We start from the raw sequence: 18,189 nt of genomic DNA, 5'->3' as shown, positions 1-18,189 counted from the left end.
ATCAAGACTGAAGCAATCGCTGCAGGTTAAAATGAACAGAACCATCTCTGGTTGCATACTTCTTAAAAGATACCTGTGCCTTTGATAGCTCTGGAAGAAATCACAACAGAATTCCATGCAACGGGGATGCCCATGTGGGGCTTCTGTTGATTAGAGAAAGGTACCTCTTTCCTTAAGGTGGACATCATCCCACCGCAGGGCACGGCACATTCCTTGGTGACTGGATCCAAGGCCAGATTTCTGTCCCCACCCACTTAACCCTTTAGTTTGGCTCCCTTGTGCAGTTAACAACCTATGAAACCAAGTGTGGCAGCTCTGTCAAACAATCAGATATTTCTCATGTTTTTAGCTATCTTCTCTGATTCTTTCATGATATGTGACTGCAATTCAGTGGGGGTTTTAGGCTTCTAAGATGCACAGTATTGAACTTTGGAACCAAGCTGGATACATGTCTTCTACCTTGGCTGTAAATGTACTTCTGAAGGTAAAACAAGAAAAGAAGCAGATGATTTCCTGACAAAACCATCCCACATAGTATATTAAGAAAGCATATACATTGTAACCTCTGGTGGGTTCAGAAAAACAATATAGCTTCTTAAGACTATTGAAAATTCTAAGTTGGCTTCATGGCCTAGAAAAAGAATATGAATACAATACTTTGGAAGGAGGAAAAGTCATTTATAAACCCTAAGAGCTTCTGTCATTCTGCTTGCATAGCACGTGCACATCAACTCAAGATGCTAACCACAATTATGTATACTTGCTTTCTTTAAATGTTTGTAAGGTTATATGGCAAATACAAAGACTACAATTGTATGCTAAAAAGAAATTCAAATATCAGAAGTTAGATGGCTTTTTGGAGGTCATGGTGAGCAATAACAACCAACGAAAAGACTTTGGTCAAAGGAAATATGTGAAGGCTTCTCAAAGCACAATTTCTGATCTGATACTTTTCAAGAAGTAATCTTGTCACCACTCCCTTTGCCCGGGGTTTATTAAAGAGTCATTTCAAAAAGCACTTCTTTCTCTTCTTAAAAAACGAAAGTGGGATGTAGCAAAGATGATTATATATCCCAACTCTACAACTTTCCTCATTTAGAAGAAGGCCAAGAGATGATAAAAAATTTCGCTGAATGCAACAGTCTTAAGGTCACGAATACACAACTGCATACTAAGATAATATAAAATGATCACTGCAAGACAATTTCATTTCAACCAGTCAATTTGTTACATACATGCCATTTTGTAAGACATATCATAGGAACAATAGATTCACACCATCAATGTAAGAAATAATATTCTTTTTGACATCAGACTAGCAACTTGAATCAACTTGCTTGAAAGTCATTACTATTATCTAGCTCACTTTCTCAATCACTGCAGTGGCTCCAAAACGGTTTTCAAATGAAATGAGAACTCCTAACTGTAGAATTCAAGTAGGTCTGCTTTTGATTTCTTTTAGATTACTTTCCTCATCACACCATACCTGTCCTTTTTGCACACTGGGCCCTGTCTTTTGCTCCTTCCCCCGACCTGTTGCCTTCACCATAGCTGTCTCCTCCAGTTATAATTTCCAGTCCCCAGGAAACACAAACAAAAGAAGGCATTTGTTTAAACTAAAAGAAACTACAGTATTCCAGATAAGCTTGGTTCTCCAACTTTTGGTAACCCTCAAGTTCTCAAACACCTTTCGCCCTTTCACTGTACTTATTTATGCTTTATTTAGGTTAGGGATATGACATTAATATACTTCATAATCATTGGCAGATTATGCTATTTCCAACACTTTTGAGGCCGTTTATTGTTTACTGAAATCCAAGTAATCTTATAAAAAAGAGAAAATAAGGAGGTTAGTAATTTATCCAGAACCATCAACTAAAATCGCTGACAATATGAAATGAAAACAATAGCCCAAATTAGAGAAAACAGACTACAAAGAAGAGAAAAGAAGTGTCACAAGATATATGTGACTATAATGTAGTGAGTCTAATATTTGAAAGGGCTAGGGACCAAATTTCATTTCTAAAATACAAATTCCATGTTAATGGATATAGCTCTACATACATCTACATCTGTAATTCTATATAAAATATGCTGGATTCTTATTTTGCAAAAATCTGAACAGAATATTAACTGAATATGTTATATTAGAATGCATGACATATAGCTCATAAATAATTTTCCTTAAGTGCATACTATGAATGAAGAGAGGCATTAAATTCTTTATACGATACGATTTTCCTCATTCTTCCCTTTGCTCACCCCACCCCAGCTAGGATGGCCTTCTTGTTTTTCTTTGAACAGGTTTTGTACATGCTGTTCATCTTGCCTGAAATGCTCTATATCTAGTTAGCCTCTTGGATTGCTCCCTTATTCTTCAATTGTTCAAATTGAAGAGGACTTTTCTAACTAATATTTAAAAATTATAATTTGTCCACATAAAGATTTGTACATAACTATTTGGAGCAGTTGTACTCATACTAACTTGGAACCAGTAAAACAATAAAATGTTCCATGACAAAGTGAATGAGTATAGAAATTGTGGTATATTCATACAGTGGAATACTAGATAGCAATAAAAGATAATGAATGCCTGATATACTTTTAAAAATTTAAAACATTACTTTTCTTTAACTTATATTTTAGGTTTAGGAGTACCTATGAAAGTTTGTTATATATGCAAACTCATGTCATGGGGCTTTGTTGTACAGACTATTTCATCCCCCAGGTATTAAGCCCAGTATCCAATAGTTATTTTTCCTGCTCCTGTTCCTCCTCCCACCCTCCCCCCTCACGTAGACCCCAGTGTGTGTTGTTCCTTCTTTGTGTTCACGAGTTCTCATCATTTAGCTCCCACTTATAAGTGAGAACATGTAGTATTTGGTTTTCTGTTCCTGTGTTAGTTTGCTAAGGATAATGGCCTCCAGCTCCATCCACATTCCCTCAAAGACATAATCTCATTCTTTTTTATGGTGGGAATGCCTGACTTACTTAACGACACAGATGAACCTCAAAAATCTTATATGGCAAAAAAGAAGCTGGTTTCAAATAATTCGATATATATGAAAGCCTACAAAAGACAATCTAATCTATAGGGACAGAAAGTACATGAGTGGTTGCCAGGGCAGGAGGATAGAGGATGAAAAAGGAGTGCAGAATAACTATTTAGAGTGACAGAGGTTTCTATAACTCGATTGTGGTGATGGTCACATGGATGTATACATAGGTCAAAACTCACTGAACTGTACACATAATGTGTTTTTTTATTGTATGTAAATTTACCTCAATAAAGTTGATTAAGAATGTATGAAGATTACCAGATATACTGTGTAAAGCTGGCATTCACTTCCATGTTGCTGGACTCTGGAGCCCAACCACTGAACCACTGAGTTCAGAGCTGAGTGAATTTTTTGTTTTAAATAAATACAAAACCTCAAATAAGAAGATGATTGTTGAATTTCAAAATAGGCTGTAAAAGGAATGTAGAGGGGTGTGTGTGTGTACTTTGCTAAGACTCTCTTGACTTAAATCATTTTTGGGCATCTTATTTTGGAACTGAATTCAGAATCCAATTATGAGTGGTTCAATTTCATTACTTTATAGTCAAAATACACTTTTGGACTGACACCATCCTCTATAATCACAAGCTTAGAGCTTGACGACATATATCTTTGCCTAAAATATCAACCATAACCACAAAATAATAAGAGTTGCTGTTATTAAGAATAGTCAAAGTCATGGGCTGAAAGAAGAGTTTTACAAATACCTAAAGTCCAGTGTCATTAGAATTAGAGATTTGAATTTCTTCAGGTGATTACACAGAAGAGATGTCTACTTTCTCTTAAATGTAGATGCTTTTACACATTGCTAAAAATCATATTTTAAACTCACAGATTTACACTGTATATCAATTACTAGAGTTGATAGGCTGTTGATAGGCTACAATGAGTTCAGATTTCTATCATTAGTTCCTAAGTTGAAGCAATTAATTACAGCTTTAAAGATTTAGCAGGTTGAACTTAAGGTGACATTTAAACATTTAAATTAATTTGCAAAACAGAATTTAAGTATAGTTGCATTATCATTGATACACAATTAACGGTTAAAAAACATTGATGACATATTAGTAATATTTTATTATAAAGTCCTTGATATATTTTCTGTAGCCCACTCCAGGTAACTGAATTAATTTTCAACCCAAAAAAACATTTTAATTCACATCACAGTTCCATGTCTTTATTCTCATTTCAGGGAGTAGAAAGTTTCACGTATGAAAATATAGTTTTAAGACTCTTTTTGTTTGATATTTTCCATTTTCAAAGCACTTTTCATTCAATTCATTCTTCTCATTATGTTTAGTATTAGCTATCCACATTCCTCAAAAACCAAGGTACAAAAACTCTAATTGACTTCCTCAAAGGCCACAGAAAATATCACTAATAGACTTTCTACTTGAATTTAAAGGCTCTTAAGATTTTGGCAAAATCACAAAACCACTCCAAAGGTAGTTCTCTTCGTTAACTAATTACATCTTGTATAGAGATAACAGGCAAAGAGTGCAACCATCATTTTAATTCTATTTTGAGAATGGCTTTTAAGTGTGAAACCGCATGCATTTAACACTAACAGGGATGAAAGGACGAAACAAAATGAAACCCCCAAAAACCTAACAAATCTAATACCACCATTCAGTCAAGGACAGGCAGAGAGAAATCATCACTTTTCATTTGTAGAAAATATTTTTGAGCATCACATATTCGGTAGGCATGAGTTGAACATTCTGATGAGACAAGTGGGCATTTGGGATGAAAGACTCCAGATGAAGCCATGATTAAGCAGAGTTTGCTATCAGGGTTTCTATATTCCCATGGAGATGTTACGGTAAATCATCTACCAGGCAAAACAATAAGGGTAAAATTCCTAAATTCTGTGTGATTCACACTTTTTTTTTGCTTTGTAAATGAGCTAGAAGATAAACTCATCTATACAATGGTCAATAAATACAAAAATGAAAGGGTTTCAGTCAATAAATATGAAATGGGTAAGAGTTCACAGAGCACAGTGGTAGAAAACACATTATCTTAAAAAAAATATGAGGCGGCATTTCCAGGGAGTACATTTTATTAGGTGGAATCAAATGTATTTACCTCCCTCTGTCTTTTCAAGTAGGAAGGGCCTTATTTCTGCAAGTGGGATCAAGACTGGAGTCAAGCGACTGATTTTTCTGATAATACCACCTCAGACACTGACCAGATGAGTACCATTTCACTTCAACCTTTCTTCAAAACCACAATGTACAGATTACCAATTAAAGTGCATTATGTAGCTTTAATCATGGCTACCAACAGTGTATGAGCATAGCAGGTGGTGAAGATGGAATATTATTTGTACAGTGAAATAATAAAGTACAATGAAACTTTACCCTTTCAAATGGTAACACATCAGAAATCACTTTACACTCAAAACACAACTCAAAAACACTCAAAAACACATTTTAAAACCTTTCGTTTTGATTGAACACACAGCATGCTTAATGGTTTCAGCACTTTCAATTCTTTTTAATAAGTGTTACAAACTGAAAACAAGACAGGTAGGTATTAAAAATATATTGGACATCTTAAAATTATCAACCCTACCAGTGGAAATAAAATGATGGCAATTAAAAGTAATACAGGTTATTAAAAGTTAAGGCCTCGGAGGCTAAGAAGTCATGTTAGACTGTCAATTGTTTTCCCCACGGTGGGTAATCAGTTAGAAATTAAAAAAAAAAAAAATCTAGTAGTTTAGTTGTGGTCAAAGAAAGAGTCAGTGGGGATGGGGGAGGTTTCAGCAACATGCTGGTAGAAAAAAAGAGACTTACATAGTCTGGGAGGGCAGTGAAATGGAAGGCGTGGTAACCTCTCTCACTTAGTTGTCATTTTTTGATTTTCAATGACATTTTTTTCATTCTTTCGCCTAGTAAAGATGACAGAAGGTCCTAATTTATTATCTGACGTCTATTCCTGTTCCTAGATTTAAGAGAGTTTAACTGTATACAGTCATATAATCCAATATAAACACTTTGAAAAAAAGAAAACTAGATCGCTGATGTTGCATGCATTCAATTATAATTATAACTGCACACCCAAACCAAAGATAAGGACTCGAGGCAAGAATCAGCCCGCACAGCCCAGGCACTGGTGGGAGAGATCAGTGGATTTACAGTTTCCTCAGATTACAGCAGTAAAAGGGAGGAGATCACAAGACAGAGCTAACTTCTTCCTGAAATGATGATAAGCCACAGGTTATGAAAAATGCCTGCACTGAAGTCTTCCGCATGGCTCTGTGGATCTGCATAAACTATATGCCCAAATGGAGCTGGTCAAAATACACAGCAGACAAAGATATTCTCTATAGCAGATGCCTTCTGCTGCCGACATTAACCTGAATTTTAGATGATGAGAGAAGGATCATCATCACTTATCTAACATGACCTGACAGATTGTTTGGGCTTGACTAAAGAAAAAAAGAGATGGAGTGTAAATTTCTGTTTCTGTATGTAAGTTACACCAGGGCAGGTCCGATTAGTCCATGCCATGGTGTCCCTGACGTTTCTTCCCCTCCCACTTTCTGTGCTCACTTCAACATGTGTTGGGTGGGCATGCCGAAGGTGCTCAGGAAATACTGGGAAATAGATAAGTGAAGAGACAATATCCATTAAATTCCAGGAAGAAAAACCAGCTGGAATGGCAACAGCCTTCACTTTTATGGCTAATTCGTATGCTTTAGGGAACACGAGGGAAAATTAAAAAGAATAGAAAACAAAACAAAACAGAAAAGACTTTTCATAAGCAGAAAGGGAAGGGATCAAGCGAGGAAATAAATAATATTAACAAAACCCCAAACAGCTTAATGCCAAAGTCACCGCCTGGCGTTGCAAATACTGGTCAGAAGCAAAATACTGGAATTTGGATTTCAGTTCTCTGGTGGCAGAATATCACATCTGTTCATCTGGTCTAAGGCAAATAATTCCCTATTCTCATGGGCAATCTAAAGTAGATTCTCTGATAGGTACATGATCTTTATTCCATTTAATTTAAAAAAACTATCTCTGGAGGAGGTTTAAAGTCAAAAGCTGTTGTCTGAAACTTAGCTAGGATTATTCACAAGATGAACAAAGCAAAACAACGTTTAGTCAGTTTCCATAGGTATGTATTCATCGGATTATGTTTATTCTGAAAAACTAATCTATTGGAAAAGATATTTTAATTATACTATAAGAGATTGTTATTATTATTTAAGAAGCAGCAGGGCAGAATAATCTTAGTTTGATTAAAATTGTTGAAAATTAAGGTGCCATTAGCATAAGAATGTTTACATGTGGCTTCCCTGTGAGGTCATCTCATGATAGGGTCATTTACAGAGTGCTTTTATAAGGAGGGCACAGAAAAAGGAGAAGAAAGTTCTCTGTCCCTAGCTCATCAGTGAGCACCTCCAGGGTAATCCCACTCTCCGAGAAACAGAGATGAGTCATCAGAAAGCCACATTCTTTAGTTGTTCAAGGCCAACTTCCTAGCCTGAATGAGAATCTGTCCAAGCCAGCAGCTGCTTCAGAATGAGAAACCTTCCCTGTTCCAGTCCATAACACATGTGGGTAAGAATGGATCAAGTCTGCCTTCAGGAGGGCCGCACACAAGTCTAGCTCAAACATCATCTAGTGCTGCTGTCTGCCTAGGATGTAGGACATGGGGTATGTCTGAAGAAATGTAAGGAGGTTGGATAAAATGGATTTGGTAGGGTTTTGGTAGAGACTGTTCTTTGGGGTGTTGGCTTTACTGAAGTTATCAGTGATAATAAAGACTATGAAGTCTAGTGATGTCTGAACTCCAAAACTGAGTTGTTTGCTACCCTAAGTGGCTTCTGCCTTACCTGATGAGAAAGAAATTCTGATGGGGGACATTGATGTCCCTATTACTGGCAATTGAGCAATTTGTGAAATTGTTCTATTTTTTTTTTAAACTACTCTTCCAACAAGTTATTAACAAATTACTCAACACTGGGACACAAAAGCAAGCCCAAGGAAGAACAGGAGTTTTCAGATTCATTTCATGCATATATTTCACTCAGTGTTAGGACAGAGCTGGGTGGGATAAAGAAGGGCACCCAGGACCATACATTTCTGTAGGCAGGCAATTTCCGTTTTCCCAGTCTAAGGAGAAATAGGTGACTATGGATTCCTGCTAAGCAAGACCTGCGAAAGCCGGCCGACCTAATTTAAATACAAGCCCTTGTTGAGCTCTTGGTGTAGGAACCTTTTCTAAGCCTTAGCTCTTTTTTGTTCTTTCAGATGTTATTTCATAAAAAGTCATAGCATCTTTCTGCAGTCCTAGTACCCCGCATTCTCCACTTCCCCAAAGCATGTTGCTTCTCCTGCTAGCCTCTGCCTTAATCACATTTATTTGTGGGACTCTAGGGAGGGGATGGTAATGTTTAGAGTAGAGAAGAAAATAACTCTTTTTTTTAAAGTCATCTTATTATGATCCTGTTTAGATGAAATATGGGACTTGCCATCAACAAAATTACAAAACAATCCCACTGGGAGTCCAGCCCATTCAGAATAATTCATCTGTGAAAAAGTGAACTTTAATTGTTACTCTTGGCAGCCATCTAAGAGAAGAGTGAAATATTATACTAAATATTGCCACGTGCAATAGTAAAATACCATTTCCTCCTTGCCAGAAGCAGTGCACAACCCTCTTCAAATTCAGGTTTGGGTCTGGTGATTTAGTCTAAATCCTCTGTTTCCCCCTCTCCTAAACCAACAGAGGTTTTCAAAAGAGCTGCATTTTTGTTAGAACTATTTGCTCTTTTTAAATTGCCAAAGAATAATAAGTAAAACTAAGACATTTATTTGGGTTAAAGTTTCCTCAACTTCATGGAGGTTAATGTCCTTAGTCTGTGATCCCTCTACTAAGAAGTTCATTCCAGCTTTCAATCAGCCAAGGTTATGTGTCAGCTCCTTCTCTCCCCTGCAGCCTCATGGATTTATATTGTAGGAGTTGGGAGCACGTGGAAGCTAATCAAAATGAAACATACATATGGCAAATTACATCCTGGATTTTCTGGAACAACTGAAATTTCTAATAATTTTGATGTTGCCCATACAATTACAATTTTGGGATCAAATCTCCTGATTTGGGCTTCAGAGAATGCAATGCCAACAGGTATTTACAATTCTAGATTAAAAGTTCATTGAAAACTGCTGCATTATATAGTTTACATGCATGGAAAGGTATTTGATAATACTCCAAAGCAGGGACATATTCTTTTCCTAAAAATAGAGTGAAGCCTTCTGTGAAGATATTAATCAAAGAATTCTTAATGTGGCACTGGTAATCCAGGATATTTATAGGTTTTGTTTCAGCATGAGTCTATAATAAATTATTTACAAGTAATTTTAAAAATATACATTCTGGTAGAAATATTTGCATATATTGGTCATATATAAGGATATATTAAGATCATATGTAAGATATGATATGTAGATAATATTACTTAGCATCCAAAATGCTTAAATTATTAGGGCCCTTAAAAATTAAATGACTTGCTCAGGACCATGTTACCAATGGTCTGACCATCAGAACCTCAATTTTTAAGTAGATGTGCCCTGTGCTATGGAACACTGTATTTCATCCATACAGATATATGATGATACTAAGATTATTTGGGAATACGTTTTAAGTCTGTAGATATAAACAAATTAATCTTTGTTATAAGTTAGATTACTGAATTAAAACTTTATTATAACTTAGGTCACTTACAACTTAAGTAAATGTACTAAACTTTAGGATATATGTTTTATATGGCCATTTTATTTTTATTATAACATATATTACCTATGACAATAAACAGAATAGCTACTGTTAATAAGACTTTGGGAACTGTGATCCGTATTAGCCATGGGAAAATCTTCAGTACTTGTTACATACTGTGCACAATTGCATAAGGACTGGACATTATAAAGCTTCATCAGAATTTTTAGTTTATATAAAGTAACATTTCTTAGAATTATTACCTGTTTTTCTTTGTGGAAAATTTAAAACAAACAAAAGCAAAATTTGTAGAATGCATGGCCTTAGCAACTAACAGTGCTACACTAAAGTGAACAATATATATCAGTTACTATTGAAGTGGAAGTAGTCCTATAGAAGGTGAGGAATTTTAAAATACTTTATTATAAATATCACTTACTCAATGACAGCAAATAGTAAACTAATCAGGGGTCCCACAGGTCGACTATACATGGGAGTTGGTCGATCTTTTAAAAAAATTGACCTATGATGTGGGAAACCAAAGAAATCTCACTTATCTGTGTAGTTTTAACTTAAAAAAATCAACCTGCCTTTTATTTACTAAAAGATCAAGCTCTTTGTGTGTCAGCACAAAATTTAAAGTTTTGTTTGAGGGGTTCTATTTCCTGCTCTCCGTTTAAAATGGGGGAAAAATAAAAATATTTTGCCTGTGACAGAATATGAAAGAAGTTCTCACCCTTAAAACCAGCAGCATTGGTTTTCCAGTCATTAGCGTTCAAATGTCCCGCACGGGAAGTCCTGACAATAACATGCTGTACGTCTCTCCAGGTCAGAAACGGACTGGGGAAAGACAAGGTAAGAATCATTGTACCAAAAAAAAAAAAAGATGGGGGAAGCAGAGAGTCACAAGCAAATTAAAAAAGCAAAATCAAAATGGCAAAGTACTAAAAACAAAGGGTCAGAGATTTGGGTTTGGGATAACCAAATGCCAAATGTCGCTCTTGTTCTCAACATGGAGAAGTGACATTAGTCTGTGGGAGGCAGAAAATGTAACCTTAAACTGAAGAAATAATAAGACTGTAGTCAGGGTAGCTTAGGTTTTTAAAAGGGTGAGCGTTTCCAGTTTCCTCAACAAAATGGCTGCCCACTATGGTGCTGTCGTCCTTTGTATAAAAGCTGGCATCATCATCAGAAGATTACAGTAAGCTAGAATCAAAACAGAAGGCCTCCAGAACATTTCTTCTTTAATCATTGAATAGTTCGGTAACTGAGTTGCAATTAACCAAAAGAACTCAGCAATGTTGAACCTTCTATGCAAACATATGTGGGATATGGAAAAATCTCAACGAAACAGCATCCCAATTGTCAGCATTTTTAAGGAAGAGAATATGGTACAGAACCCAAAGCTGGGCTCCAAGGCACAGACAGTTATAAGGGCATTCTTAATTTGCAATGGGTAGTTGTTATACTGTGTTATTAGATACCTACTTCTTATGGCTACTAGCACTGAAGAGCACAAAAGAGACTACTGAGCAGGAGATACTTTCATTGGAGAACTGCAATGCTAATCGTAATCACACAGAAAACAAATCGAAGCACATACACACAGACTTTTATTCCCTTTCATTGACTATGTATATACTCGAAGGCATTTGACTCAGGGCATGCATGCAATTCTAATCAGGATACTTATTTGATTCAGTCTTGAATTCTGAGGTGTGCTGATCTTTTCCTTAACTAAGAAATATGACAATTTTCAAGCAGTGTGTGCAGCCATTTTATTTATTTCTCACCAGCCACCTTCACTTCAGCAGAAATATTTGCAAAGGATGGGAGAGAAGATTAAGGGAAGAGGAGAAAATTACTCACTACCTGCCTTGAGGTGTGATGGGCCTTGAGGTAGTCTTTCTGCACTCTCTTTTATAGGTGTATGGATATTGGGGTCTTTCAGGCAGAGGGAGAACTTAGTATCTTAATTGTGCCTAATTTTTCATGATAGGGGCTGTATGTTTCTTCACTTTATAGTACATTTTTTCCCCCATCATACTCACCACATCTATGCTCTTTAGGGTGGTCACGGTGGCCTTCTAGTAAGAAGGGGTCTAGTGATCAGATTCTGACTCCTTCATTTTCTATCTATGTGAAATTAACCTCTCAAAGTCTTAGTATCCCCACTTAGAACATGGATGCTAGTATCTGCTTTATATCGTTATACTGATTGAATCAGTTAAAATAATGCCAAGTACTTAACCTTGTGCCTGGTGCATAATAAGCCATTAAGAAGTGGTAGATAGCAAAGCATTTTGCTAAAATTTGCAGCCACAGCTCTTATTTGGTGGCTTGAATATGAAAGAAATGGGGAAAGAAAAGTACTATTGAGTTCTGACACTTTTTCTGTTATGGTCTCAGATTAAAAATAAAAGGAGACTGAGTCCTGCCATTTTTTAAAGTTTCCCAAGTGGGTAAGACTGGATCTAGACTACTTGGTAAAGTGATATTAACAAAAGAACTTTTATTGTGGAAATTAAATCCCAACTACATAAACTTTAAAACTATGAGAACGATGAAAACAGAATTATTCTTGTTTTCTTAGGTTACAGCACTTGTTAGGAACCAATTTTAGAACCTGATAAAGCAAGAAACTTTCAAGAAAGGGAGGGAGGCTGTTTGGTGGAATCCAGGGGGCAGGATGTTTTGCTTCTAAAACAAATTGCATGATTTGACCCTTTGCTGAGTAACACTAAATTCATTCACATGATCCTTCAGTAGACTCAATGCACTCCTGTCAGGGAAATCAGAAAGTAAGTCAAGGGATAATTTTGAATGCCAGTCTCAACATAAGATGTTCTAGCTCTGCTAAGATGGTATGTCCTAGTTATTAGGGTGAAGGGTAAAAATGACAAGAAAGCTTGGTCCAGAAAGGCATTCTAGCCACTTATTTATGGTAAAGCAGAATCCTCCCAAATGAACATATATATTTTCATTTTGTCATGAGTAAACAGTGAGACACCAAAGAGTACACTTGGATTTGATGAAAATACCTACATCAACCTAGTAATTTTAAAACAACATTTGACACCTAGTTAGAACTTCCACGTTTTAACTCCTTAAACTTAACTCTCCTTTAGGGAGGAGAAAATAAGAAAAGAAGTCAATGTCTCATGTTACCTGTCACCAGGGCAAGATTCCTTCAGATATATCAAGCAAGAAATTCTGATCATTGGGAGATCTACGTTTTCCCTAGTTAACCTTAGCACTAAACATTTAATTTTCGTAATAGAACAGGGAACATTTATATTGATCTTATACCTTAAGCACCTGTATTCTGGCAGATTCAGGAAGTCTCCTGCATTCAAACTCAGACTGAAGAAATAAGAGTTACTTGTTCTCATGCTGAGTAGCAAAACCTAGTTCTTGGAGTGCTTGTAATTAGAAGGAAGAAATTAGCTTCAGGAAATTGGAACTACACATGGAAAGAGAAGGTATTTGGATGGTTTTACTCTGATATTTGGTAATGCACAACTTCAGAAATGATCTAATTTGAAAATTTCCTGAATTTCACCAAAATAAAGGAAGGAAGACAAATTGAAAAACCAGTGGACCTGGAATCAGTAGTGTTTCTATCTGTGGGAAGATAATTAGCTCAAGAAACAGCCATAGGTTAATTTTACTGGACATTATGGTTTATTTATTGCTAGAATCCAGAGACGACTCTTGTTTATGGATACGTCTGATTCACATCTTACTTTTCATTTGTATTTAGACTCACAGGGATGATGCATAAGTAAAGACTAAGTCAAGCTATGAGAGATCTCGTAAACCATTTATAAAGTAAATGCAGAGAGAGAAGGCTGAGTGCTCTCTGCAGGGAACTCCACAGTCCACAACCATAATTTAGGACTCGCTAATACCTATTCCTCTCTGCCAAGTATCTTGGACCCAAACTCCAATGGCCTCTGAAAACCGAGACCTCTCTGATCTCCAAGAATAGACAGACTTGTGCAACAAGAGATTTGAAGCAAGCAACTGTTGAGAGATCAAAAGTCTAACCCACCTGGAGAAAAGAACATCTCCCAATCCTGAGTCTCGTGACCACCGCCCTATAATAAATCACATGTAGTTATGCTACACACCCCTCAAATTTCTTCCTGGAATTATTAACAAATGCCCTTAAACAAAAATATACATGAAGAGAGTAACATTTATAAACACCTACAAGATATGGGTAGCCATCTATGACCTTTCAAACCAATGAAATGAACATGACTTTCTGGGGAGTTCTATATATGTAATCATTTCTAGTTTTGCATCCTTTGCTGAACTCATAGTAATAACCAACATTTAGTGAGCACTTGGCCATGGCTAGGCACTGTATGTTTTATGTACATCATTGTTGCATGATATTGAAAATCATATGATGTGGGTAACATTCTTATTCCTGTTTCACAGACAACAAAATTGAGGCTATGAGTTACACACAGTAACTCAAATACACAGGTAGTAAGTAGAACTAGAATTCAAGCCAGCTGGACTTGGCTATATAACTTATGCTATCAATCACCATATAACACTGTTTCCTAATGGATACACACACACATCTAGTTGTCAGGAAGTTCTTTGACAACTGGATCAAAAAGCCAAGTATGGCACGTTGCGTCCTCATGGTTACACACACTTTGTGCACACACTCTTTCTCGACTCTGTTGATTTTTGTTTACCATAACATTCAGAAGATTCCTGAGTCTTAATTTGTTCTGCAGGTTCCAAAGGCCTAAGTTTTACCCATTCTTTCAAAGGTAAACAGAAAAATAACACACCAGGAAAATCACATGATTTTTATAATAGTTTACATGTATGCTGTGTGTCATAACATCAGTATATTATTGCATACCATTATTGTTATGAACTTGTCATCTTGCCTGCCATGGCCACACTTGGATGTGGTTCACAGCCAGGCTATGTGACCCTTCTCTGTTCAATGAACCTCAGCTGAACCTCACCTTAAACACTTCTAGTTTTCAGCTGCAAAAACAGCATAATTGACACTATCACTACACAGTGTTTGCATTACATTTCTACTCTGAGCATTTCCGAGTATTTCACAGGCCCAACACAAGGTTTAGAAGAAGCAGGACATCTCCCAAGAGAGACATTTTGTGTAGTGTTTCTTGTTGGGCTAAGTGCAACTGCCAGCACTTCAATTGAAAAAAAAAAATGCTTCACCAAAAGGTTTTCCCAGATAATTCTGGGAAATTCATGTGTGAGTGCTAAGCCAAGATGGGCAGATCACGAGGTCAGGAGATTGAGACCATCCTGGCTAACACGATGAAACCCCATCTCTACTAAAAAATACAAAAAACTAGCCGGGCAAGGTGGCGGGCGCCTGTGGTCCCAGCTACTCAGGAGGCTGAGGCAGGAGAATGGCGTAAACCCGGGAGGCGGAGCTTGCAGTGAGCTGAGATCCGGCCACGGTACTCCAGCCTGGGCGACAGAGTGAGACTCCGTTTCAAAAAAAAAAAAAAAAAAAAAAAAAAAAAAAAAAAAAAAAAATCTGTACCTGGTGGTCTTTAAAAACAAGGACCAATTTGAAATCTTGGGTGACTGACTCACCTGCACTTATTAAGGAGAAAAAGATAACCAACCTCCTGCTCAACCCACCACCCAAATATATCCTCATTGTCATTTAGGGGCAGCTGATAAAAAAGACAACAGATACACATCTTATTACAGAAAGAGAATTTATCAATAAGAGGAGCAACAGCTAGTCCAGATAATGAACCTGTTTCCTAAAAGAGCAATCCTAAAATACAAGTGATTCTGTCTAATGAAATGATGAGGCCCAGATCAATGGGAAAATTGCATCACAAATATCCAACTTCCTAAATGTTCAAAACCAATCCAAGATGAAACTAGTCTCCTTCAATGCAAAATAAAACCACTTTTGTATATGTAAAATAGATATAGAAACAGTCAGAAAATTAATGTCACTGTACCGATGCTAAAAAAAATCGGCAGTTATGGGAACAGATTCATTGTGAGCTGGAGACACAAAGATGAGGCAGAATGTATTTAAAGCCTGCTGAGATCGGTAAAAACATTACTCTGATTGCTGCTAGTGTATGAAAGTGGTAATTCAAGAATAAAATACCGACCTTCCTACAAAGAAAAACAATCTTCTTTTGTTAGGTAATGAAGAGCCCGAAAGGATCATCAGATTGTCAGTCGTATTGCGAGCAGGATTATCCACCACTGGGGGTGCATTTGTTTTGCTTTGTTTTGTTTTGTATTCTACAATAATTCAAAAGTTTCAGGCCTAAAATTGGTTTGTAGTATTGGAAAATACAGCTAATAATGCCTCAAGACTTAGAAATGTGAGTTGTATTGGTATTATCCAAATACCCACTTATGATTCCTCCACACCTGAACCAAAGTGGAAAAAATGAAAGAAAATAAAAAATGGGTTCAGGACCACGTGAAGTTTTATTGTGAAAATATTCGAATCCCCTGGATTTACTCTAAACCAAAGGTAAATTTGGATTCTAAACACACTTAAGAAAAGATAGCCCCTAATTTATAAAGAAAAATTTTGTCATTGAAGCTGAAGTATCTTCTTTTCCTTAGAAATCCTGGCTTATCACTGGAAATACTTATTGCATCTAAAAGACAAAAATTACGTTTTTATGCAGGCCCTATGAAAATATAATATGTTGTTTGCAAGCTCAATAATCATTTCCTTGAAATACTTTGCTACATAAGCTCTTAGAAAATAGAACTTGAGGAAGGGTCAGTCATTTGAGATCACAAGCATTGAAATCAAATCGCAAATATGAAGCTTTCCACCAGGTCTCCCTTTAGACTTAACTCCCTCCAACAATTGTGCCCTGAATATAATCCTTAAGGCCTCTTTTTATTCAAACCCATAACCCAGAATCTAGTTCTGCCCTTCATTTTTACCCCAAGCTTGAAAACTGTTCAGAATAGGCAACACGTGACAGTGTCAGTGTTCCTAAACGTATCCCCCTCAACCTGTGAGAAACTCTTGCTCACTTTCCCTTTTCTGCTCATTCTGTGGGCTGTCCCAGGACTTAGCATGAATAAATTATGCAGTTCTAGGCTCACAGACTAAGTCCTGCAGGAAGACATGGTTACCCCCCTCATTTCTATTTCTCATTCAAAATAATAAAAAAATGTTGTTTTGCGTTCTACAGCCTCTAATCATATGAGAATGGTGGAAATTACACATCAGAGTCAGGAAGACCTAGGGGTGAATCATGACCTCCTACCTGATAGTTCTGTAACACTGGACAATTTACTGAACCTCTCGAGGTCTCTTGTTTCCTCAGCCGCAATGTGGAGAAAACAGCGCTGATTCCACAAGATAGTTGCAAGAATTTGAGGTAATGGAAATAAAGAGCTTGGCATATGATAGGCTACCAAAGACAAGCGCCATGATGATTTACTGAGATTAAGAACCTACTGTACCATTATAACTCAGAAGGACTACTTTCGCTGAATTTACACCAGCATTTGATGAATCTGTATATAATTAGGCTAAGTTTTCTGCAATGTTCCTAAACTTTAGTAGTATGTTTTTTACTTTCACTAACAGATGAACCAAACAGCATTTTTAACACCTTAGCATATTTCTGCTTAGTGAAACAACAATGCTACTAAGATCTGTCAAAAAGATCTGGTTTTCACAAGCCTAATAGTGTAGGTGGCAATTTAATTGGCTGGTGAATGAACTTTTTGGATCCACTAGGACTGTTAATAAATCCACTCTATGTGTGGGAAATCTTCCCTCTTAATAGTTAGCCATTGATGTAATTGTGGAGGATTGTGAGATGTTCTTTGGTTTGATATGAGAGTGTTTTAGAATATCAAATGTTAGAATGAGGACAAGTATACTTATTTGCCTAGCCAAATTGCCAGACTGAAGTGCTTTTGATACTGTTCTACATAGTTCAGAGATTTGCAGAGTTTTCACCTCAAAAGCCAGTAGTTAAACCCTTGGAGAGGCAACAGAAATCATTGGTTGCATTGCCATTATTATTATGATTCTAAATTACTTTATAGCTTTTTTCTCCCATTTTTTCCTGTTAAGTAAAAGAACTAAAATGATGCTTCTCTTGATGTTTATTGAAGTATATTTTAAAATGAGGCTTTTCAATGATCAGCTTTCACTGTCAACTTTAATGAAAATAAGAATTTTGGCCTCTAGAATTTGAAGTAAATGTTATTATGCCTATTTAAAAAAAATTTGTATAAACTTACGGGGTACAAGTGTAATTTTGTTACATGCATATATTGCATAGTCATGAAATCAAGGCTTTTAGGGAATCGATCACCCAAACAACGTATGCTGTATCCCTTAGGTAATCTCTCATCATCTAACCCC

The 18,189-nt window shown here is 36.5% G+C and overlaps 1 protein-coding gene across 5 annotated transcripts in view; it reads right to left on the bottom strand.

The window, feature by feature from the left end:
• PCSK5 (proprotein convertase subtilisin/kexin type 5) overlaps nucleotides 1–18,189 on the bottom strand; it is a 468,460-nt gene that overhangs the window by 215,019 nt on the left and 235,252 nt on the right. For all 5 annotated transcript variants that reach the window (XM_050761595.1, XM_050761597.1, XM_050761598.1 and 2 more), the window contains exon 10: nucleotides 10,528–10,631. In XM_050761595.1, the coding sequence (XP_050617552.1) occupies nucleotides 10,528–10,631 (104 nt within the window). The remainder of the gene's footprint in view (nucleotides 1–10,527; nucleotides 10,632–18,189) is intronic.

The sequence above is a fragment of the Macaca thibetana genome, chromosome 15 (genome assembly GCF_024542745.1).
Source record: "Macaca thibetana thibetana isolate TM-01 chromosome 15, ASM2454274v1, whole genome shotgun sequence".
Lineage (NCBI taxonomy): Eukaryota > Metazoa > Chordata > Mammalia > Primates > Cercopithecidae > Macaca > Macaca thibetana.
Note: the sequence above shows the minus strand (reverse complement) of the source record. Positions and strands in the feature narration are given on the sequence as shown.